At 40.5% G+C, this 24,418-nt stretch overlaps 1 protein-coding gene across 1 annotated transcript in view; it reads left to right on the top strand.

The window, feature by feature from the left end:
* Window positions 1-2,842: 2,842 nt before the first annotated feature.
* rnf103 (ring finger protein 103) overlaps window positions 2,843-24,418 on the top strand; it is a 36,529-nt gene continuing 14,953 nt past the window's right edge. Inside the window, exons 1-5 of the mRNA XM_037675442.1 lie at window positions 2,843-3,068; window positions 4,241-4,389; window positions 7,948-8,063; window positions 23,113-23,535; window positions 23,628-23,760. Of these exons, the coding sequence (XP_037531370.1) occupies window positions 2,843-3,068; window positions 4,241-4,389; window positions 7,948-8,063; window positions 23,113-23,535; window positions 23,628-23,760 (1,047 nt within the window). The remainder of the gene's footprint in view (window positions 3,069-4,240; window positions 4,390-7,947; window positions 8,064-23,112; window positions 23,536-23,627; window positions 23,761-24,418) is intronic.

Raw genomic sequence — 24,418 nt, 5'->3', positions numbered from 1 at the left:
ATATATATATATATACACACATATATATACCTACATATACATATCATCTCTATTATTTTTACTGTAGTTCATCATTGCCATTGTTTACTGTTCTGTCTGGAGCAGGTCTCTTGTAAATGAGTCCTTGTGGCTCAATGAAGCCAACCTGTATAAATAAAAGGTTGAATAAATCATTATGTATATATTTATATTCATTCAACCTTTATTGATACAGGAATAGGACTAATTTACAAGAGAGACCTGGATTTTAACAAAGAGTGATGACAACAGTGGATAACAAACTGTTTTTCAATTGTAAAACAAACAAACAATTAAAAAAACTTAAATTTGTGTGAATCATTTGTGAATGTGTATTGTTGTCATTGTTGTCAGTGTCTTATTATCTTGTGCTCTGGTCCAGTGTCTTCATGGACGATTTGTGTGAGGGTGGACATGTTTGGAGGTTGCTGTGTTGAAGCTCCATAAATCAGCCTCTCTGCAGCTCTCAGCACCTTCACTGAGCCTTGAGGGAATCACTGAGCTGCTCTTGTTCTTCACAGTTAGAAGGTGGGAGCTCTCGACAAATGATGATCTCCAGCATCATCTTGTTCATGCCAGGCTTTTCATCCACTGACCACAGACACCTGGAAACATCAGGGGGACCAGTAGCTGTTTAACACATCTGGAAGGAAACCAGTGAGATTTTAATATGACCATGACCAGTATGATATCATGTTGTGGGGGAGTGGTGGTGCAGAGGTTAGAAGATGGGCCTGTGATCGGAAAGTCGCAGGTTCAACTCCCGGTACCGTCAACATCAAAATGAGGTGGAAAAGGTGAAACACCCACACCTGCCTCCACCCTCATTGGCCCCACCCTGGTCCCCTGAGCAAGGCCCTTAACCCCCACCATCTGCTCCTAAACAGGTCTCTCTTGAAAATGAGTTCTTGTGACTCAATGAGACTACCTGGATAAATAAAGGGTCAATGAAAAAATAAAAGTTTAAAATAGAAATACTCACATCATGAGGTCGAGGTTGTGTGTGTGACGTGCACGTTCCTGAGGTTGTGCGTGTGATGTGCACGTTCCTGAGAGGCCACAGACAGAGCAGCTCCAGCTTTTGTTGAGTTCCTGTGGTCCTGCAGTTTTCAAGCTGAAATGAAAAAGCATCATGAATATGAACTTTACAGTCTATAGTTACCTGTTCATATAAACACATGGAGGTGTCTCACCTTGTGACTGACAATTAAATATGTAAATTTATGAACTCTAATGAACTTATAATGATGCTCCTACTCTTTGAAGGTGAACCGATGGTACCACACCTTCTCTCATTCGGACAATTGATCAGTTGGATCAAAATCCTCACTGCTCAGATGAATCTTCCTCAAAGATACTTCCACCTCTTCCTCACATCTTGTTCTTTGGGAAACCTTCAAAATGAAAACAGGAGATTTGTGTCTTCACAAAAACATACTTAACATACATACAAAAACAACTTAAACAAAACTCCATTTGTGATACATATCTCTTGATAATGAACCAAAGCTACTGAAATAGTGAGTACGTTTGCTAGAAAAATATTCCTGTCATCAGATCTCAGTTAGCTTCATTGCAGCTGAACACCGTGTTACACTGAACATCACATCAGCTGGTGGACATAAATACAGTTGTTGTGTTTTTCTTTATTTCTCCACCCGAGCTCTGTTACCGGTCAATCCTGCGGAGGAGTCAAGACACGCACTTCACAATACGACAAACGCACCTTCAAGTTTACGAATATTTAATAAGCAAAGAAAGTCACAAAGTCAAAAAGTTAAAAAGTCAAAAAGTTACAGATTCACAAGCATAAACAGTGGATTAGTTAAATGCAGTCATTATTTTAACATATTATTAAATGGATGCATCCATTCTAAACTATACAATACAACCTTATTAAGGAGGATTCTGAAGAAGACCGTCTCTCTGCTTCATCTGGCTGTCTGCTTCGTCTCTTTTCTTCGAGCAGAAACCTGCACTTTCTTTGTTTAAAAACAGGGCATTCCTTCACACAGCAAAACCTGAGCAAAACTAACTTTTCACCGCACGTTCTGAGTCTGTTGTCATGGGATTGGCCAGTTTCAAACGAATCAGAAATGTGAGACATCGTGTTACATTATGTAAACAGGAACAGACTTCAATCTGTGGGAGCCTCTTCAAAGTAAAACAGGAAGTGGGTCAATTTCAAAGTAAAACAAGAAGTGGGAATCACAGATTCAACAAAGAACACAATATTATTTCACAACACAGTACAGGAATATTATATTCACAAAATACTAACAATAATATGTTCATCTTACTTGTGAAAAGTTATCCCCCGAGACCTGACGTCAACAGTCCGTCGATTAGAACAGAAATAAGCTGCGAAGTGCTGAGACATCTTCTGCTTTAACTGAATAAGACGACCGTTCCAAGATGGCGTCCGAAAATCCTGCGCCGCAGCAGCCAATGAGGCATCTAGTGTTTATATCTATGGTCCTGCTGGTCAGTGCGGAGCCCCACGGACAGAGTTCTGCGTTTATTCGGGGGGTGAATTTGATCCAGCTAGCTTGTTCCGACCATGGCCGGAGGGGCCTCACACCGGCTCGTGTCTCGGTTCGACCGTGCTCGGGTGTAACAGAACCGAGCAGCGTCAGGTTCTGCGCAGACTGGGCCTGTTTGTTTTGGTTGTTTATCCGAGGCCTGCTGACGGAGCCAGCTAATGATTTTATTATGACCTAAAGCGCTGAATGGAGACACTGTCTTCAAGATAGGACACAAAGGAGACACTAGAGACGGAGACATATATGCTTTGACCTCTGCAGGAGACTTCTAGTCGAGTAAAATGTGGCTGAAGCTGTTCTTCCTGCTGCTGTACTTCTCGGTGCTCTTCCTGCTAGCCCGGCTCTTCGAGGCTGTGGTCTGGTACGAGACCGGCACGTTCGCCACGCAGCTCGTGGACCCGGTGTCCCTGAGTTACAAGAAGCTCAAGACCATCCTGGAGTGCAGAGGACTGGGACACTCCGGACTGGCTGAGAAAAAGGAGGTCAGCGAGCTGGTGGAGAAGTCAGGTAAACACCTCACCTGGGAGGACCGAACTGCATCATCCCTCGTGTTAGCAAAATACATTTAATCACCAGTGAGCTCTGGACTATCCTGAAATACCTCCGAGTCCCTCAAGACCTGATCCCAGACCAGTGGTCTACGTGGGTCAGAACTGTGTAAAAGACAACTAGCTTCAGTCAGAAGCTTCGGCTGCTAAATATTTATTGCATGTTGCAGTTTGGAAGACATGTTTGTAGTTTTCTTCTTTCAGCTGCTTCCTCACAGTGAAGTGACTCGCATGAAGACTTGGTGATTGTTTGTTCACCAGGTGTTCTTCCTGACACAACCACAGACCACCGAGCTACCACAGCCCTCTGTGTGGAGCAGAGCTGTCATCAGGGGTGCCTGGGGGGCAGCTGGTGGGGGTTAAAGGCCTTGCTCAAGGGCTCAGAGTGGGGCAAATGAGGGAGGAGGCAGGTGTGGATGCTTCACCTTTCCCACCCACATTTTGATGTTGGTCGGTGGGATCAAACTGGCGACCTCTAACCTCTGCTCCACCACTCCCGCTTGTTAAAACATTTATACCAAAAAAAACCCAGCATATTAAAAATAAATATAAATGCCAAGACATTTCTATAAACATTATTTTTTGAATTGGTGCAGATCACTAACCATTCAATTCAGTTTATTTATATAGCGCCAGATCACAACAAAGTTGTCTCAGGGCACATAAAAAAGCCAAGTAGTAAAGTTCTCCATCTAAGGAAGCAGCAGACAAGTTGAATCTTGGCTTCGTTGCAGTCTCCCATCCTGAGCAAGCACAGTGGCAACAGTGGAAAGGAAAAACTCCCTTTTAAAAGGAAGAAACCTCCAGCAGAACCAGGCTCAGGACAAGCGGCCATCTGCTTTGACCGGCTGGTTTGAGAGGACGGGAAGGAGAGACAAAAAAACCATAACCATAAAAAGTCTGAGTGTCAAAGGATCAACCATGATTATTGTTCACGAGTTATTCTGCTAACACTCATGGTTAAAACCAGTTTGTTCATAGTTTCAGCTGCTGGAGCTGATTCCTGTCAGTAAGATGTGATTCGTGTCAGTTCTGCACTTTTTTAATTTGTTGTTAATTTCTGTGATGAATCTGTTAAGAGCCTGCAGCAACTTGGATGTTTTATTTTATTCCCCTTCATTTAACCGTCAGGGGAGCTGACTCAGGGGGAGCTGTACTCGGCCATCAAGAAAGAGAAGGAGCAGACCGAAGCAGGAGACTCCACCACCACCGTCTTCAGCGGAGAGATACACTTCTATGAACTGGTGGAGGACACCAAAGATGGGATCTGGTTGGTTCAGGTGAACATATCCTCATAAAAAAAAATGGTTCCTGTTTTTATAAAGTGAAATCTGAAGTCGTACCTTGAAATGACTTCTGTTGGGAGTTCAAGGTTCTTTATTGTCATTCGCACCACATGTGGTACATGAGATGGGACGAAATTGTGTACACAGGGTCCTAGTTACTTCCAAAAATAGCAAAAATATAAAGTATTAAAAAAGAAACAAGGATCTAAGATATATGCTAAACAACAATAATATAATATGAGTATTAAACAGCAGCCTGAACATGAGTGTTGTGAGCAGATGGGTATGAATATAGCAGCTTATGGGTAAGAAATCAGTAGCATGGATAAAGTGACATATCACCAATTAAAGTGTCATTACAGTGATTTTTCTGGATTCATGAGTCTTAACAGCCTCAGGGTAGAAGCTGTTCCTCAGTCTAGTGGTTCTTCACTTAATGCTCCTCAACCTCCTTCCTGAGGGGAGTGGGGCAAAAAGTGTGTGTGCTGGGTGAGTGGGATCCTTCATGATGCAGGTGGCCCTCTTCCTGCATCTGGAGGTGTAGATGTCTGTGATGGTGAGGAGACTGATTACAAGTCTTCTGTGCAGCCTTCACCACTCTCTGCAAAGTTTTTCTTTCTGCAGCTGTGCAGCCTTCATGCCACACATTGATGCTGGAGTACAGGATGCTCTCCACTGCACACCTGTAGAAGGAGGTGAGGACTGAGCTTCCCAGACCAGCTCATCTCAGCCGCCTGAGGAAGTAGAGTCTCTGATGAGCTTTCTTGATCAGGCTGGTGGTGTTGTTGTCCCAGCTGAGGTTGTCATTTAGGTGCACCCCCAAGTACTTGAAGCTGGAGATCATTTCCACCGCAGATCCTCCTGTATTGTAAATGGACTCATTCCTGCAGGAACAGAGGAAGCAGAAACACCAACAAGCTTCAGGGTCAGCTGAAGACACATTGTCACAACTTGTGCAAGTTATCGCTCATTTAAATGGTAAATGGACTGTACTTATATAGTGCCTTTCTATCTTATGTCAAGATACTCAAAGCGCTTTACACCACAATCTGTGTCCTCATTTACCCATTCATACAGCACTCTACTAGATCTCTACAAAGCTAATTGAACAAATCATTCTAAAGAGACTAATCAGTGCTTTTTTTAAGATCACATTCATACACTGATGGGTCACACATCAGAGACTAGGAGGGGTTCAGTGTCTTGCCCAGGAACACTTCGACATGTGAGACAACATATATTTGTTGTATGTTACATTTATGCTCAACAGATCTTAAGCTTCATTTTATTTTATTTAGTTATTTTGGGAAACTTCACCTGCACTTTAGTTTTTTTGTGGTGGATTTATTAATCTATATTTTGTGCAGACTTTTTCAATCTAAATAACAGAAGGATCTTTTTTATTTTTATACTTGGGGACTGAATACTTTACTAAATAAAGTAATTTCAGTAAAATTACCCCTTGTTTTTTTAAGTTTTATAAAACTGCAAAGCAACATGTTAAGTTAATTGTGTCAAATAAATAACTATGATTTCTGTGTTTTTTTTAATATTGCGAAATTTATCGTTATCATCAGAATGCTCTGAAATATCACGATATTATATTTGAGCCATATCGCCCACCCCTAGTACCTACCCATCCAGGCTGTGATACTGTAAAGTTTGAAGTAGGGGTGGGCAATATGGCTCAAATATAATATTGTGATATTTCAGAACGTTCTGACAATAACGATAAATTTTGTGATACAACAAAAAAACCAAAAAAAAAACCAACAGAAATCATAGTTATTCATTTGACAAAATTAACTTAACATGTTGCTTTGCAGTATTATATAAAAACTAAAAATAACAATAAGGATTAATTTTACTGAAATTATTTTATTTAGTATTCTGTCACAAAGTATAAAACAAAAAAAACTTCTGTTATTTAGATTGAAAAAGTCTGCACAAAATATAGATCAATAAATCCACCACAAAAACTAAAGTGTAGGTGAAGTTTCCAAAAATAACTAAATAAAATAAAATGAAGCTTAATATCTGTTGAGCATAAATGTAATATACAACAAAATATATGTTGCCTTTTTAAATGAGCTATAACTTCCAGAACTTGTAACAAGGTGATCAGCTGACCCTGAAGCTTGTGGTGTTTCAGCTTCCTCTGTTCCTGCAGGAATGATTCATTTCTCTGATGCTCTGTCTCTCATCACCTGACTCTGTTCTTGGTCCACGGACTGTGGATCTCAAGAGACAGTTGAGCTGTGCTTGTTTGTACCGGCAGTTTAGAGCGGGGGAGACGCAGCCTGCACCGGCAGCTTAGAGCGGGGGGAGGGAGAGACAGTGAGTTGTCTGTACCTGCAGTTTAAAGCTGGATGCATTTTGTTTGTTTTTAGCATTTTAGCTAGCAAGTATTGCGTGCAGCTAATTAGCATCACACCAGTACTGACAGGTGGAGTGGAGGTGCGCAATTCGGTGTGGTTGTTAGGCGTGCTCCGTTCTGTTAATGGAGCGGGGCGCCCTGACGTATTACATCATGAAATTAGCATATATCATTTTTTTGCCCGGGCAAGCTTTTTTTTTTACCAGTATTATTATGAACGATATGATATGGCCCAGCCCTAGTAGTACGTAAGCAGAGTGAACAGGAGGGGGCTCAACACACAGCCCTGAGGGAAGCCAGTGCTGAGGGTTATGGTGGAGGAGGAGAAGTTGTGGATCCTGTGGACTGTGGTCTGTTTGTTAAGAAGTCTAGGACCCAGTTGAAAATGGAGGGGCTTAGTCCTAGTGTGAATAGTTTGTCCATCAGGGTTTGGGGGATCATGGTGTTGAAGGCAGATGTGAAGTCCACAAAGAGCATATGAACATAGGAGTCCTGCTCCAGGTGGGTGAGAGCAGTGTGGGGCGGCTGTGGCTGAGTGGTTAGAGCAGTCATCCTCCAATGCGAGAGTTGTGGGTTCGAATCCACCAGCAGTCACATGTCGAAGTGTCCCTGGGCAAGACACTGAACCCCTAGTTGCCTCTGATGTGTGTCCCATTGAATGCGATAAAGCTCTGATTAGTTTCATTAGAATGATTTGTTCAATTAGCTTTGTAGAGATCTAGTAGAGTGCTGTATGAATGGGTAAATGAGGCACAGATTGTAGTGTAAAGCGCTTTGAGTAGCTTGAAATAAGATAGAAAGGCGCTATATAAGTACAGTCCATTTACCACAGAGGAGATGACATCCTCTGTTGATCGATTCTCACGGTATGCATACTGGTGAGGGTCCTCGATGATGTTGATGGTTGTTTTGATGTGGGTCATGACCAGTTTTTTGAAGCATTTAGCGACTATCGGGGTGAGGGCTACTGGCCGGTAGTCATTCAGACCAGTCACTGTAGAGCTCTTAGGAACTGGGATGATGTTGGTGGTCTTTAGGCAGGTGGGAATTTTTGCCAGGGTGAGGGAGGAGTTAAGGATGTCGGCCAGCACCTCGCAGAGCTGATCAGCATATTAACTGATTAGCTTGCTTTCAACCTTTGTTCCATTATTGATCTGGGTTTTTTGTGTTTGCAGGTCATTGCCCAGAATCAGGAGGCTCTGCTCAGTCCGTCCAACTGGGGGAAGATGGTGCAGAAAGTTTCTCAGTTTGGGATAAGGACTGGAACTTTCAACTGTTCCAACGACAATAGGTAGGGGTGTACAGGTTTCCATCTCTGTCTTAGGTACTTTTTGTCACTTGTGCACAGAACGAGTTCAAGTTCAATTATGTTTGTCATTCGCATCATATGTGGTACATGAGGTGGCATAAAATTGTGTACTCAAGGTCCCAGTTACACCCTAAAATAGCACAAATATGAAGTATAAAAAGAAACGATATATAATGATTTAAGATATATGCTGGTGAAGATTCTCAGTCATCCAGGACATGATGAATTTAAAAAGCGTTCAATACAAAAACAACTGGACTTTATTTGTAACTTTGGATTTAAGATATACGCCAGACGAACACCAAACAATACTCTAAAAGATCTAAGATATACGCAAAACACTAATAATGTAAAATAATAGGGTATATTAAACGGCAGCCTGAACAGCAGTTCTGACAGTGCCTGTGAGAACATAATAAAGTAATTTTAATCATGCAATTGTGTCAGTGAAAACGGATTTCTTGAAGTCTCAGGGTATAATTCAGCCTTTAGCCTTAGCACTAGGCTTACTGTCGAATGTCCGATTCAGGAGGAGCAGTGCAGTGTCCTGATCATGAAACAGTAGACCTGATCTTCACCCTTGCAGAGTTGCTAAGGGGGCTATAGAAGTTTGACTTTCCAGTCTACATGTGTTTTCTGGACCTGGAGAAGACTTATGACTGTGTTCCTCGAGGTATTCTGGGGGGGTGCTAAGGGAGTATGTGGTGCCTGGGATGCTTTTGTAGGCCTATCAGGTCCTTGTAGAACCAAAGCCGGAGCTTGTGTCCACATTCTTGACACAAAGTTGAGTTCACAGGTGCTGGTCATAAAATTAGAATATCATGAAAAAGTTGATTTATTTCAGTAATTCCATTCAAAAAGCGAAACTTGTATATTCATTCATTACACACAGACTGATATATTTCAAATATTTATTTATTTTAATGTTGATGATTATAACTGACAAATAATGAAAACCCAAAATTCAGTATCTCAGAAAATTAAAATATTGTGGAAAGGTTCAATACTGAAGACACCTGGTACCACACTCTAATCAGCTAATTAACTCAAAACACTTGTAAAGGCCTTGAAATGGTCTCTCAGTCTAGTTCTGTAGGCTACACAATTATGGGTCAGACTGTTGACTTGACAGTAGTCCAAAAGACAACCATTGCACAAGGAGGGCAAGACACAAAGTCATTGCTAAAGAGGCTGGCTGTTCACAAAGCTCTGTGTCCAAGCACATTAACAGAGAGACGAAGGGAAGGAAACGATGTGGTAGAAAAAATTGTACAAGCAATTGGGATAACTGCACCCTTGAGAGGACTGTGAAACAAAACCCATTCCATAATGTGGGGGAGATTCACAAAGAGTGGGCTGCAGTTGAAGTCAGTGTTTCAAGAACCACCTCGCTCAGACATGTGCAAGACATGGATTTTAGCTGTCGCATTCCTTGTGTCAAGCCACTCTTGAACAAGCGACAGCATCAGAAGCGTCTCACCTGGGAGTGCTGCTGAGTGGTCCAAAGTTATGTTCTCTGATAAAAGTAAATTTTGCATTTCCTTTTGAAATCAAGGTCCCAGAGTCTGGAGAAATAGATGAGAGGCACAGAATCAATGTTGCTTGAGGTCCAGTGTAAAGTTTCCACAGTCAGTGATGGTTTGGGGGTGGGCATGTCATCTGCTGGTGTTGGTCCACTGTGTTTTCTGAGGTCCAAGGTAAATGCAGCCGTCTGCCAGGAAGTTTTAGAGCATTTTATGCTTCCTGCTAGAGCTGGGCAATATCTCGATATTTTAAAAATATCACAATCTTTGTTTTTTTGGGGGTTTTTTGCGATAAAAGATGAGACTATATCAATATAAACAATATTGTGTTATACTTGAAAATCCGCCTGCTGTCTTCTTTCTCCCACGCAGCCCCTCCTTCTCCCTTCTTGAATACAAACCCAGCCCGTCAGCCGCATGCTTCCCCAGCTTCCTGCTTCTCCAGCAGATGGGCAGGAGACATTTGGCACAACAAGTAAACACGGGAGATGTATGAAGAACTGCTGAGCTAGCAGAAAAACAATGGCTGTTCTTTTAGAGATGGTTTGGATTTAAATTGCCAGATGAGGGGCAGAAAAATGAGTTCTGTAGACAATGCTGAAAACAATCTTACAGTCTTAAAAATAATAGGGATGGGGCCGATCCGATCCAGTATCGGTATCGGCCTCCGATACCAGCATAATTTACGTATCGGATTTTTCCGATCCACCTGCTGATATTTCCGATCCATGATGCATGTTGGCTTCAAACTGGAATGGATTTCCTGAACGGAGGCGTGTCTCATGAACCCAGAGTAATAAGACCTGCCTCACATTCAGGAACTCCATTTCATAGTTTGCAGCCAGCTACAACGTGAGGACTGAGTTAGCAGCACTGTGGCTAACAGCTAACAAACTTTTCATCTAAACATGTCTGCTGTGTGGAAGTATTTTACACTAGAAACGCCACAAAACAAGACAGCATCGTACAATGTCTGCAGAGCCATAGCGCCACATTAAACCGTGGTAAAGTTAGTTTTACGTTGGACATTCGAGCTCCGTGGCTTCAGCGTGGCGCTGCTCTTTGCTCAACCCACAACAAGCGACTCGACCCCGGCCAGCTGCGTCCAATCTGCCCCGCTCAGTCTGCCCGTCTCTGAGGAGGGGCAGACTGAGCGCGGCTGCCCCAAATCAGGCTGCTTGCTTCGGATTGAACAAGAAGAAGACATCGCTGAAAGCACGGAGCTCAAATGTTTACAGAGAAGTTGCTAAACTTCATCATAATTAATGACCAACCACTATCAGTTGTAGAAAATGAAGGCTTTCTCAGTTTGATTCTTGCAGCCAAGATATAGTTTACCCTCCAGGAGATATTTATCAGTACAACAGTACAGTCATAAAAAAAACATATGATTTGAAAATTATATATATTAAAAACAAAAACAGCTACATTATAAAGTGATGTAAAATACTAAAAACAGGAACATGTCTGTTGGTTTATTCCATGAACTTAGCAGGTGTTTGAAGACATTTAACATTTTATTTAATTTAATTCATTTATTCATTCATTTACAAGAAACAATATTTAAAAAAAAAAAAATAATCAAAAAGAAAACATTGAATGAAAAGAGTGCAGAAAGAAAAAAAACATTCTTATATCTGCCCCTTATTTAAAAAAATATAAAATAACTTTAAACAATCACTTAAATTCAAAAAAGTTCAATCTGGTCCAGAGGACCAGATTGAACTTTTTTTGATTTTTCTACCTGGATTATTGAGCATGCATCAGGAAATCACTTAAGTTAATCACTTTAATATCCACTTTAAAGCTAGGAATAAAAAAACATGTTTTTTGTTAGCAGAATTTAATTCTAACTTTAATAATAACAATAATAATAACGTCATCACAATGCCAGCACTGTATGTTTCCATAGAGTGGCGAAATTAGTCTCTGCATTTAACCCATCCACCACCAGGTGGTGCAGTGGGCAGCTATTGAAAGCACCTGTGGGGCATTAAAACTTATCCAACATTAATAAAACTTACCTCAAGCTGCCTTTTTGGACATGCATGCATATATTTGTACAAATTGTACTTGAGAGGAGATTATTACAGCCTCATATAAAATCAATGATGATCATGATATGGGAACTGGATCGGTATCGGCCGATATTCAGGTTTTTTTTTTTTTTTTTTTTTAAGGTATTGGGATCGGATCAGAAGTAAAAAAAAGTGGATCGGTGCATCCCTAAAAAATAAATCTATCTTATCTATCTTAAAAATATCAAGATATTCATTTTGGTCCATATTGCCTGCTCTACTTCCTGCTGCAGACCAACTTTATGGAGATGCAGATTTCATTTTCCAACAGGACTTGGCACCTGCACACAGTGCCAAAGCTACCAGTACCTGGTTTAAGGACCATGGTATCCCTGTACTTAATTGGCCGACAAACTCGCCTGACCTTAAGCCCATAGAAAATCTATGGGGTATTGTGAAGAGGAAGATGTGATACACCAGACCCAACAATTCAGAAGAGCTGAAGGCCACTATCAGAGCAACCTGGGCTCTCATAACACCTGAGCAGTGCCACAGACTGATCGACTCCATGCCACACCGCATTGCTGCAGTAATCCAGACAAAAGGAGCCCCAACTAAGTACTGAGTGCTGTACATGCTCTACTTTTCATGTTCCTACTTTTCAGTTGGCCAACATTTCTAAAAACCCTTTTTTTAATTGGTCTTAAGTAGGAATGTGCGATATGGCATAAAATTCATATCATGATATGTACTGTGAAGGGTGGCGATAACCATATATATTGCGATATGTTTTTGGTATAAAACTTGCAATAGGAATTATAAAAGCATAGGGTGTCCTTTTGCCATCATATATTTTGTATTAAGAAAATGCCACTGGACTTCCGCTTCCGGTATGCCCGAGTAGAGACGCTTGCAGACTACGCTCCGACCGAAATAACTTTTAATTTGCCTGCGGTAAAAATACGAATCCACCAAAACAACCAGAAAACACTATTAGAATGTCTTCAACACAAAAAACGACAAGACGAGAAACGAAGACGGGAAAAGGCGAGGATATGAAGATGGCACAAAAACAGCTAACGCTAGATGCTAGCTTAGCTCAGAACGACTCCGGGAGTGAAACATTACTGCTAACGGAGCTCCGCAAATTTCGGGAAGAGTCTAGAATTGCACAACAAGACATTCTGGAATCTCAAGCACAGATGGAGGCATCAATTGGAGAAATGAAAAAGAAAATTGACACACTGGAGGAGAGAGTGAGTAGTACTGAAGATCGAGCTATACAGCAAGAAAGAGCGTTAGCTTACTTGCTTAAAAAAGACGCCAGACTGACTGCTAAACAAGACGACATAGAGAACAGATTGCGCAGGAACAATATAAGAGTGTATGGGATAAAAGAAGAGTCAGAGGGAAAGGAGATGATCCCGTTTATTACAGATTTTTTCAAATCTGTGCTGAAATTGCCTGAAGACACGAGTATCTGCATTGAGAGAGCTCACAGAGCTATGGGCCCGAAGCCGAAACCAGCAGCACCACCAAGATCCATCATAGTTCGCTTCTTGGATTTCAATGTTAAACAGATGGTGCTACAACATGCGTGGAAGCAACGGGACGTGGAGTTTAAAGGGAACAAAGTTTACTTCGACCAGGACTACTCCCCCGAGGTGCAAAGAAAACGAAAACAAGTGCGTGAAGTGATTAAAAAACTAAAGGAGCGCAACATCAAGGCACAATCTCCATATCCGGCCCAACTTAGGATCTTCCTGGATAAGGGTGTCAAGACTTTTCCCTCTTTACTCGAGGCCCAATCCATTCTGAGGGAGCTTGGGGTCCCTGTGGAGGTGGAGGATCGGGACATTCTGGAGAAAGAATTACTACGCGATAGATGGCAGACCCAGGGAAGACGTGAGAAAGATGATCAAACTTCATATATCAGAGCTATTATAAACTCTGTGGACCAACATAAGGAGGACGCAGGGGGTACTATATAACTGATTCTGCCCTCAAATGGTGGAGTGTGTAAAAGTAAGAAACAAGACAACGCAGGTTCTCTATTGTTAATATTTCTATATCATCGGTCGGAGTACTGGGGGTGAGTGTTTTCTCTTCAACAGGGCATTTAAGGCAGCAAAGAGTTGGAGAATATGTGGACTGCTGCCTACACACTATGTGTACCCCACCCAGGGAGATCACCCTCCCTGTCCTTTTTACATCAGGAATGTGCTGCCTGTGTTAGTCAAAGGGGCAGCACATGGAACAATTGGAAGTTCTATAAAGATGCAAGTTTGTTTTCTTGTTCACTTAGTTCATTGTTTTTCGGCAAGCTGATGTTGAATGTAAAAAATGTTCACAAAAGTAATAGACTATTGAAGAGAGGTAAACTAATTTTGGATTTCACATAGTTATGACAACTTTGAAAATTGTTACTTACAATATTAATGGTGTAAATCACGCTATTAAGAGGAAAAAAATCCTAACTCAATTAAAAAAGCTGAATTGTACAATTGGGTTTCTACAAGAAACTCATTTAAATGAGGTAGAGCATGCTAAATTAAAAAGAGAGTGGGTGGGACAGATATTCAGTGCATCATATGAAACATATAAAAAAAGGGGTGTAGCTATACTATGTCATAAATCTTTATGCTTTGTAGCAAAACACGTACTCAAGGATAAAGGAGGCCGCTGGATAATGGTAACTGGTTCTGTAGGAGGAATTATTCTAACAATGATGAATATTTACGCCCCAAATGAAGATAATCCGAGTTTCTTTAAAGAGTTAGCCCAAATTTTAGCGGGACATTCGAAAGGAATAATTGTTTTGGGTGGAGACTTTAATTGTGTCTTGAACCACTACATGGACAAATTTCCATTTGAACAAAAATATCAATTATCAAAAACAAAAGCGCTGAAAAACTTGCTAGAGGAGATTGGGCTTACTGAAGTATGGCGCACAAAACATCCAAAGGTTAGAGACTATACACATTTCTCCAAAGTCCACAAGAGCCACTCTAGAATTGACTTCTTTTGTATTTCCAAACAAGAGGCCCACAGAGTGGTGGAATGTCATATTGAACCCCAAACTATTTCAGACCATGGACCCGTGATAATGTCTTTAAATGTGGACCTAGAGAAACCCTTAAAGTTATGGAGATTGAATGTATCACTCTTAAATAACCCAGAGACAATCCAATATATAAAAGACGAACTTAAATTTTTCTTAGACACAAATGATAGGGACATGATCTCCCCTTCTATTCTATGGGACACAGCCAAAGCTTTTTTGAGGGGAAAAATTATTTCATTTTCCTCAAAAATAAAAAAGGAACGTGAGAAAAAGCATGAAAAACTACAAGATCAAATTAGGAAACTTGAAACTGAACATAAAAGAACAAATAGTGACATTATATTACAGGAGCTGAAAGAACATAGAAAAAATCTGAATGACTTATTAACCTACAAGGCAGAGGGCGCATTACGCTTCGCTAACCAAAAATATTATGAACAGGGAAACAAAGCAAGTAGAGTTTTGGCATTTCAGATAAGGAAATTACAAGCAAGTCGAACTGTTCAAAAAATTACATGCCCAATATCTAAAAAGTTTGTCTCCCACCCTAAAGAGATAGCAAACGCATTTTCAAAATTTTATAAACAATTATATGAAAACGAGATCACTCCCGATAGAGCAGATAAAATTAAACAATTTTTCCATCAAATTAATCTCAACAAACTCAATGATGATGAGGCTAAAGCACTGGTGGAGAAAATTACTGAAGAAGAGATTAAGGCAGTTTTGGGAAAACTTAAAAATAATAAATCACCTGGAGCAGACGGGTTTCCGGGAGAATTCTATAAATGCTTTCAGGCTGAACTTATCCCACTCTTATGCAGAGTGTTTAATCATGCATTGGAAACCAAAGATCCACCCAAAACATGGGCAGAAGCAATTATTTCGGTCATACATAAAGAAGGTAAAGACCCCACACAATGTGCCTCTTATAGACCAATAAGCTTATTGTGCAATGATGTCAAGATTTTAAGTGCCATTTTGGCCAAAAGGCTACAAAGAATCATAAATAAACTTATTAATCCTGATCAGACGGGCTTTATACCTAATAGATTCGGAATAAATAATATTAGACGTACATTAAATATCATTTCAATTGGACAACAAAGCCCACAAACATCAATGCTCCTCGGCCTGGATGCCGAGAAGGCTTTTGATCGAGTGGATTGGACATTTCTGAAACAGACCTTAGTGGAAATGGGTTTTGATGATAAATTTATAAGTTGGTTTGATGTATTGTACTCCAATCCAATCTCTAAGGTACGTGTTAATGGTCATCTGTCAGAAAATTTTCCCTTAAAAAGAGGAACACGCCAAAGATGCTGCCTCTCTCCAATTCTGTTTGCGATCAGTATAGAACCGTTAGCAGAGTTAATTAGAACAGACCCGTCAATTTTAGGTATATCAGACAAAAACAGGACACATAAATTATCATTATATGCTGATGATGTTATATTGTACATTAGAGATCCTGTAACCTCTATACCGAACATTTTAAAATGCTTGAAAGACTATAGTCTCGTCTCAGGATATCAAGTAAATCATTCAAAATCGGAGGCCATGATGATAAGAGGGATCTGGCCCTCAGAATTATCCAAAATAGTTAATTTCAACTGGTCACCGGAGGGATTTAAATATTTGGGGATCAATATTACTACAGATACTTCCAAATTATATAGAGTAAACTATGGGAGACTATTGGATCAAATCCAAAAGGACCTAGAAAAATGGGAAATCCTACCGCTATCCTTTTTTGGAAGGATGGAAACGGTCAAAATGAATGTTCTCCCGAGAGTGCTGTATTTGTTTAGGTCCCTTCCTGTTTGGATTCCAACAACAAAGTTAAAAAAAATGCAAAAAATGATTTCTACCTTTATTTGGCAAAAAAGAAAAGCCAGAATAAAATTGACGCAGCTGACCAGCGGCAAACCTTACGGAGGTCTTAATCTGCCAAATTTACAACTATATTATTGGGCATCACAAATGTGCGCAACTGTGGACTGGCTAATACAGAACAAAGAAACAACTTGGTTGACACTGGAACAAAGCTCATGTCCTAAGTTTTCTTTACAGGCCCTTGCATTTTGCTCAACTGAAACCTGGAATAAGTACAAGATCACAAATACGTGGATGAAAAGTGCTCAAAAGACTTTAAACACAATTAGAAAAAAGATGAAGGCTCCTCAATCTATATCCAGAGCTTTAAAAATTGTAGATATAATAGACTTCTTACCAGGACAACTTGATTCAAGATTTCGAATGTGGCAAGATAAGAATTTAATTTTTATTGATGACCTATTTGAAGGGGAGATCCTGAAATCATTCGGTCAAATTCAGGAGAAATATGGATTGAATCCATCCGACTTTTACAGATATTTACAGCTGAGAAGTTACCTGATGTCACATGCTGAATGGTCTCTTCTTAAATCACGTCCCACTGAGTTAGAAATGTTCTTTATAAAAGTCACTAAAGAAAAAAAATCTGACAAAACCATATCAAATCTATATAAATGTCTACAGTCATGCATGTCGGGGGGACCTCCTGGGATAAAGGAAAAATGGGAACTAGAAATGAACGTCGTGATTGATGATCAAGAATGGGAGCGGATGTGTGAAAATGGACATAAACTGACTAACAGTCCGATATGGAAAGAATTTAATTGGAAGGTAATTGTTAGATACTTCAAAACACCATATATTCTTTCAAAATTTGATAAAGCTAAATCAAATCTGTGCTGGAGACAATGCGGACTAATTGGAGATCACACTCATATTTTTTGGGACTGTCCGAAGATTAGAAAATACTGGGTAGGAATTAGTGAGGAAATTTCGAATATTCTACACACTTATATTGAATGGAATCCTCTTGTCTTTGTTCTGGGAATAATCCCAAGTGAAGTGTTGAGTAAAGAAAAAAGATACCTATTTGGAATTCTCGTACTGGTAGCAAAAAAAATGATAACAGTATGTTGGTGTAAGGCTTTGCCCCCCACTGTAAGTCAATGGAAAGAGAGAATGGTGAATGTCTATACAATGGAGAAAATAACAGCAAGTTTAAACATGTCCATGGAGTTGTTTAAGAAAAGGTGGAATCCGTTAATAACATATTTGAAATTGACATAAAAACAGATAGCATCTATGTAAATAACCTGATCGACCCAGTGTAAATGTTTAGCAAATATCTATGTTAGGATAAGGACAAAAGCAACGTGAGGAACACTATGTGTAACATGTTACCTGAACTTCACCAAGTAGTGGAACAGAGACTATCTGGAATTTCAGCTTGCCGAACTGTTCGATTGTTCATGGTTAACCGATTTGTTTGACTTGTACCGGAAATTGATGTTTGTCATCTTTTGTAACAAATACTGGATCTGAAAGCAGAACTAAATAAAATAAACATCTTGTTCAAAAAAAAAAGAAAATGCCACTACTAGGTCCAGAGAGTTTTTAAATAATAAACAAATCAAGTATTAGGCTTCTTTCTTGTAGTGCAAAACAGTGCAAAAGATATCAAATGTAGTTTTAGCCATTTGTTTTAAACAAAAGAATATGTTGTTAACTCTTAACAGTTTCCAGTATTCTCACTTAAGAAATGAACAGCAACAGAGCAGCATTTTACACTGACGCACTTCACCTCCAACCCCCTAGTGAGCGCCTCCTTCTGCTTTAAGGAGAGTTGACACAAAAGGACTGTGGCTTTGACCAGAGGGTCTCGCAGTAAAATCATACAACACAGTGATCTTTTCACAGATCAGAGAGCAGGTTTCTCTAAAGCTGACCAATGCTTACTTTAACTTTCGACGGAAAAAAACAAACAAAAAACTTTCGACGGAACACAGCGTTTTGCGCATGCGTCCAAATACGGCAACACTACGGCAAGCTGGGCGTAGTTAGCTTGTAGCTTCGCTACTTAGCCCTCAAAGAAAAGACTTTAACACCACTTTTGCACAATTTTCAACTCAAAAAAGTAAAGATTAAATCTGACAGCTCTGATTTTACACTTGAACGCCACTTGCGCACAGTTTTCAACAAAAAAAAAGTAACTATTAAATCTGACAACTCCAATTTTATATTAGACACAGCATTACTGTGGTTAGCCGGTAGAAGTCAGATCTCTATCGTACGCTAAATTTCTATCGTTTCTACCATGTACCGTTTATATCGCGCATTCCTAGTCTTAAGTAATATTCTAATTTTCTGAGATACTGAATTTGGGGTTTTTATTAGTTGTCAGTTATAATCAACAATAAAAGAAATAAATATTTGAAATATATCAGTCTGTATGTAATGAATGAATATACAGGTTTCACTTTTTGAATGGAATTACTGACATAAATCCAGTTATTTATGATATTCTAATTTTATGTATTATTGGTGTGGGTTGGCTGTAGGGCTGTATACCGAACCAAGGTTTTTAAATGGCACCGACCGAACTGCGTCAGTCGGTGTATGGATTGAAACGTCACTCTTCTTTCGGTCCTCAGTGTGTAGCAGTGAGCTTTAGACACTGACGTGCCACTGGTTTGAAACTGTTCTTTTGACTTGAAAATTGTTTGTTTTTATTTAGGAAAACTGCTTGGAATAGAAAAATACCTAAGTTAAAAAATAAAACTCACAATTTGTACTTTAATGTGTAACATAATTTTATTCTTGTTAGAATTAATATTAGTTACAAAATTGGTACCGAAAAAAGAACCGTCCAGGAACCGACACCAAAGTGAAAGTACCGATACCGATTATTTTAGAAAGGTACCCAGCCCTAGTTGGACGCTGCCAGGACTGTCCCTTGTCTCTGATCCTGTTTGTGGTGTTAATGGACAGGATCTCAACGTGTAGTTATGGAGAGGAGGGTATCTGGTTTGGGAACCTCAGGGTTTCATATCTGCTTTATGCAGGTCATGTGGTTCTGCTGGTGTCTTTAAGCCAAGACCGTCAGCGTGCACTGGGGCGATTCGCAGCCGTGTGTCAAGCAGCTGGAATAAGAGTCAGTTCCTCCAAGGCTAAGGTTCTTGACTAAAAACGGGTAAAATGTTCCCTCTGGGTCAGGGGGAGTCTTTGTCTCAGGTGCAGGAGTTCAAGTGTCTGGGCATCATGTTCTTGAGTTATGGTAGGCTGAAGCAGGTGATGGATCAACAGATCAGGGCCTAGTTCTCAGTAATGAGGGTGTTTCTTTGGTCGGTCGTGGTGAAGAAAGAGTCAAGTTGAAAGGCATAGCTCTCAATTTATTACTGGTCTGTCTATGTTCCATCTGTCACCTGTGGTCAAGAGGTTTGGATCATGATGGGAAGAACCAGATCCTGGATCCAAGTGGTCAAAATGAGTTTCCTTCATAGGGTGGCTGAGCTCAGCCTTAGAGCTAGGATGAGGAGCTCCATCATCCAGGAGGAGTTTGGAGTCAAGCATCGAAAGGAGTCAGTTGAGGTGGTTCATCTGATTCAGATCCTCCTGGACACTTCCCATTAGAGTTGGGCATGTCCCACTGGTAAAACACCTCAGAGCAGACCCAGAAGTTGCAGAAGATTGTGTGTCTTCTGTGGTCTGTGAACACTAAAGGAAGAGCTAAAGATTGTCATTATGGAGAGGGAGGTCTGGGTTTATGTCCTGGACCTGTTGCCTCTGCGACCTGACTACAGATTAGCGGAAGAAGATGGAGAGTATGCTTACTCTAGTCGACCTGGGGTCCCGGCTGCTCAGGATCCACTGCCTAGGACCAGTAAAGGGAGCTACTCTTGGTGGTACCGCCGGTCACCTTGAACTGGAAGCCAAGTTTCCAGTTCAGCCTCGCTTCCAAAGCCACCATAAGACTTGGCTACACAAACCATTATTGCTGAGGCAGAAAAATAACTAAACATCTGACTCAGGAGGCAAGTGAGGACAGAGAAAGATGAGAGAGAACTAAAAGCCATGCTAAACTAATATTAGCATGAGTTAGAGGACCCCAAACACACAGATAAAACCAAGATTTGTGACAAGACAAGTGATACCTTAAGAAAAATTGTAGTAGTAGAAAACTAACTGATGAGTGCTTGTTTACTAGTTTGTAAAACTGTATGAAAGTTAGATACAGTGAGGAAAATAAGTATTTGAACACCCTGCGACTTTGCAAGTTCTCCCACTTTGAAATCATGGAGGGGTCTGAATCTTTCATCTCGGGTGCATGTCCACTGTGAGAGACATAATCTAAAAAAAAAAACCAGAAATCACAATGTATGATTTTTTAAATAATTTATTTGTGTGTTTCTGCTGCAAATAAGTATTTGAACACCTGTGAAAATCAATGTTAATATTTGGTACAGTAGCCTTTGTTTGCAGTTACAGAGGTCAAAGGTTTCCTGTAGTTTTTCATCAGGTGTGCACACACTGCAGCAGAGATTTTGGTCCATTCCTCCACATACATCTTCTCTAGATCAGCCAGGTTTCTGGGCTGTCACTGAGAAACACGGAGTTTGAGCTCCCTCCAAAGATTTTCTATAGGGTTTAGGTCTGGAGATTGGCTAGGCCACTCCAGAACCTTGATATGCTTCTTACGGAGCCACTCCTTGGTTCTCCTGGCTGTGTGCTTTGGGTCATTGTCTTGTTGGAAGACCCAGCCTCGACCCATCTTCAATGCTCTAACTGAGGGAAGGTGGTTGTTCCCCAAAATCTCTCACTACATGGCCCCGGTCATCCTCTCCTTAATACAGTGCAGTTGTCCTGTCCCATGTGCAGAAAAACACCCCCAAAGCATGATGCATCCACCCCCATGCTTCACAGTAGGGATGGTGTATTTGGGATGGTATTCATCATTCTTCGTCCTCCAAACACGGTGAGTGGAATTAAGACCAAAAAGTTCTATTTTGGTCTCATGTGACCACAGAACTTTCTCCCATGACTCCTCTGGATCATCCAAATGGTCATGGGCAAACTTAAGACGGGCCTGGACGTGTGCTGATTTAACCAGGGGAACCTTCCATCCCATGCGTGATTTTAAACTATGACGTCTTAGTGTATTACCCACAGTAACCATGGAAACAGTAGTGCCAGCTCTCTTCAGGTCATTGACCAGCTCCTCTCGTGTAGTTCTGGGCTGATTCCTCACCTTTCTTAGCATCATCGATACGCCACGAGGTGAGATCTTGCATGGAGCCCCAGTCCGAGGGAGATTGACAGTCATGTTTAGCTTCTTCCATTTTCTAATAATTGCTCCAACAGTTGATCTTTTTTCACCAAGCTGCTTGGCAATTGCCTCGTAGCCCTTTCCAGCCTTGTGGAGGTCTACAATTTTGTCTCTGGTGTCTTTGGACAGCTCTTTGGTCTTAGCCATGTTAGTAGTTGGAGTATTACTGATTGTGTGGAGTGGACAGGTGTCTTTATTCAGCTAACGACCTCAAACAGGTGCTTCTAATTTAGAATAATAAGTGGAGTGGAGGTGGACGTTATAGAGGAGGACTAACAGGTCTTTGAGGGCCAGAACTGTTGCTGATTGGCAGGTGTTCAAATACTTATTTGCAGCAGTAACACAAATAAATTATTTAAAAATCATATATTGTGATTTCCAAATTTTTCTTTTAGATTATGTCTCTCACAGTGGACATGCACCTAAGATGAAAATTTCAGACCCCTCCATGATTTCTAAGTGGGAGAACTTGCAAAGTCGCAGGGAGTTCAAATACTTATTTTCCTCACTGTATATCCAGTAAATTAAGACTTTGTGTGCAAATTAATTTACTCAGCTCTCAGCAAGAAGTGACACAGTTTGTTCAGTTAGTCATTTACCTATTATCCATCCGCTCTATGTTTACGTGTTCCACAAGGTCCTATACTCGACCTTCTATTTTTTATCATTTAACTTCTTCTTCTTGGCAACATCTTCCAAAAACAATGTTCAGTTCCACTGTTACGCAGAGGATACCCAGCTTTATCTGTCCACCACCCCCATTCTAACTTCCTTGTCACACTAGCTTTATTTAAGTAATGTTTAATGTGACGTGTATGTTGTCATTTTTGTTTGCTACTGCCTTTTATATTGCAGTTTTATTGCACAGTGGTCTTTGAGTGCCATGAAAGGCACCTTCAAATGCAATGTATTGTTATTATTATTATTATTATTACAATATGTTGCACTGTAAATGTCTTTCTTCTCCTTCCTATAAGCCTATAATTTTGTCAAATTTACAGATGTTGAGCTAAAATTTGATGTGATAGCAGCTGCAGGTCATTCAGACCGCATACTTTGACCTCTCCACATAAAATGATCTTAGTTTAAAACATGAATGGCATGAAGGCAGTGGGTGATTATCCATTCCTTTAAGAACCAGGCCTTCAGTTTGCTGTATTGAAATAAACATTTATCTGTGTACATGTTTTATTTCCCTGTCAAATGAAAAGCGTGGTCCTCCTGCAGAAGCTTCAGTTTAGTGCTAATACTTCATTTTTTCCTCCAGGTCGTGCATTAAGCGAGGCTGGCAGCAGTCCACACTCATCATGTCGGCTCCTCAGACTTCAGCATCAAAGGGAAAAGTAATGCTCAAAGAGTATACGGGTCGTTATGTTGAAATCGAGCAGATTTTCCGCTGGATGACCTCCCATGTGGCCAATCGAATCAAAACCCTGCGTCATTCCAAACAGCTCGTAGAAGAGTGGCACTCTGAGCCCGCTCACTCCACCAAGATGTTCCTGTTTGCTCATCTCTCCCAGCCTCCCGCCTTCTTCTCCTCGCTCTCTGTCAAGTTCACCGGCAGGATCGAGTTCATCTTCGTGGATGTGCGTCACTGGGACAACCACAGCAGTCTGCTGGATATCGGAGTGACTCAGAGTCCTGCTTATATTCTCAAAATGCCTGAGGGTGTTTATCGCTATGGCAACAGGTAATTTCTTTTTACATGGGTATGAATTTCTTGTCACTTAGAAAAGAAATCTTGCCTTTCTGTCCTCCTCACCACTTGTGCCGTCTCGACAGCACCGGGGAGTTCCTGTCTCTCGCTGCCATGGACACGTTTCTGCGCTCCGTCCAGCCGGAGGTCAATGATCTGTTTGTCCTGAGTCTGGTCCTCATAAACCTGCTGGCCTGGATGGACCTCTTCATCACACAGGTCAGGAGCTGTGGCTGTAAGGAAAGGGCTGTATCCCTTGAACTTTAACTCATTTTGTCACGTTACGTTACACCCACAAACCTCAAACTGTTTAACTGGGGTTTTAAGAAGTGGGAGGAAAATAACACAGTTTTACTTTGATACCTCTGTCTAAAATACAGCATCTCCTCATGAGTAAACTGAGCACCTCAGTATAAATTCAGCTGTTCTGGGAGCGTCAGGGGTTTGGTACAGAACATTAGTGATCAAACAGCATCATGAAGACTAAGGAACATACCAGACAGTTCAGAGATAAAGTTGTTGAGAAGTTTAAATTGCCTGTCACATACATTTCCCACAAGTACAATAAGCAGAAGAAGATATTTTTTGTATTTAAGCAATTTGGTATAATACGGTTGTCAAGTCAAGTTTATTTATAAAGCACATTTAAAAACAGCAGCTGTTACCAAAGGGATTAATAAAAAAATCAGTGGCATTAATTTAAAGAAAAAATAATAACAAAAATTACTTAAAAGCATCAAGATAAAAACGTAAAACAATAAAATACTAAAACAACTCGCATTGGATCAAAAGTCAGTGAAAACAGGTGTGTTTTTAAAAGAAATTTTAAAACAGGAAGTGAAGTGTCCTGTCTAACGTTTTTTTGTTGTTTTTTTTT

This window comes from Nematolebias whitei, chromosome 4 (genome assembly GCF_014905685.2).
Source record: "Nematolebias whitei isolate Nwh7 chromosome 4, NemWhi1, whole genome shotgun sequence".
Taxonomy (NCBI): Eukaryota; Metazoa; Chordata; class Actinopteri; order Cyprinodontiformes; family Rivulidae; genus Nematolebias; species Nematolebias whitei.
The sequence above is the reverse complement of the archived record's forward strand: the minus strand, read 5'-3'. Positions and strand labels throughout refer to the sequence as shown.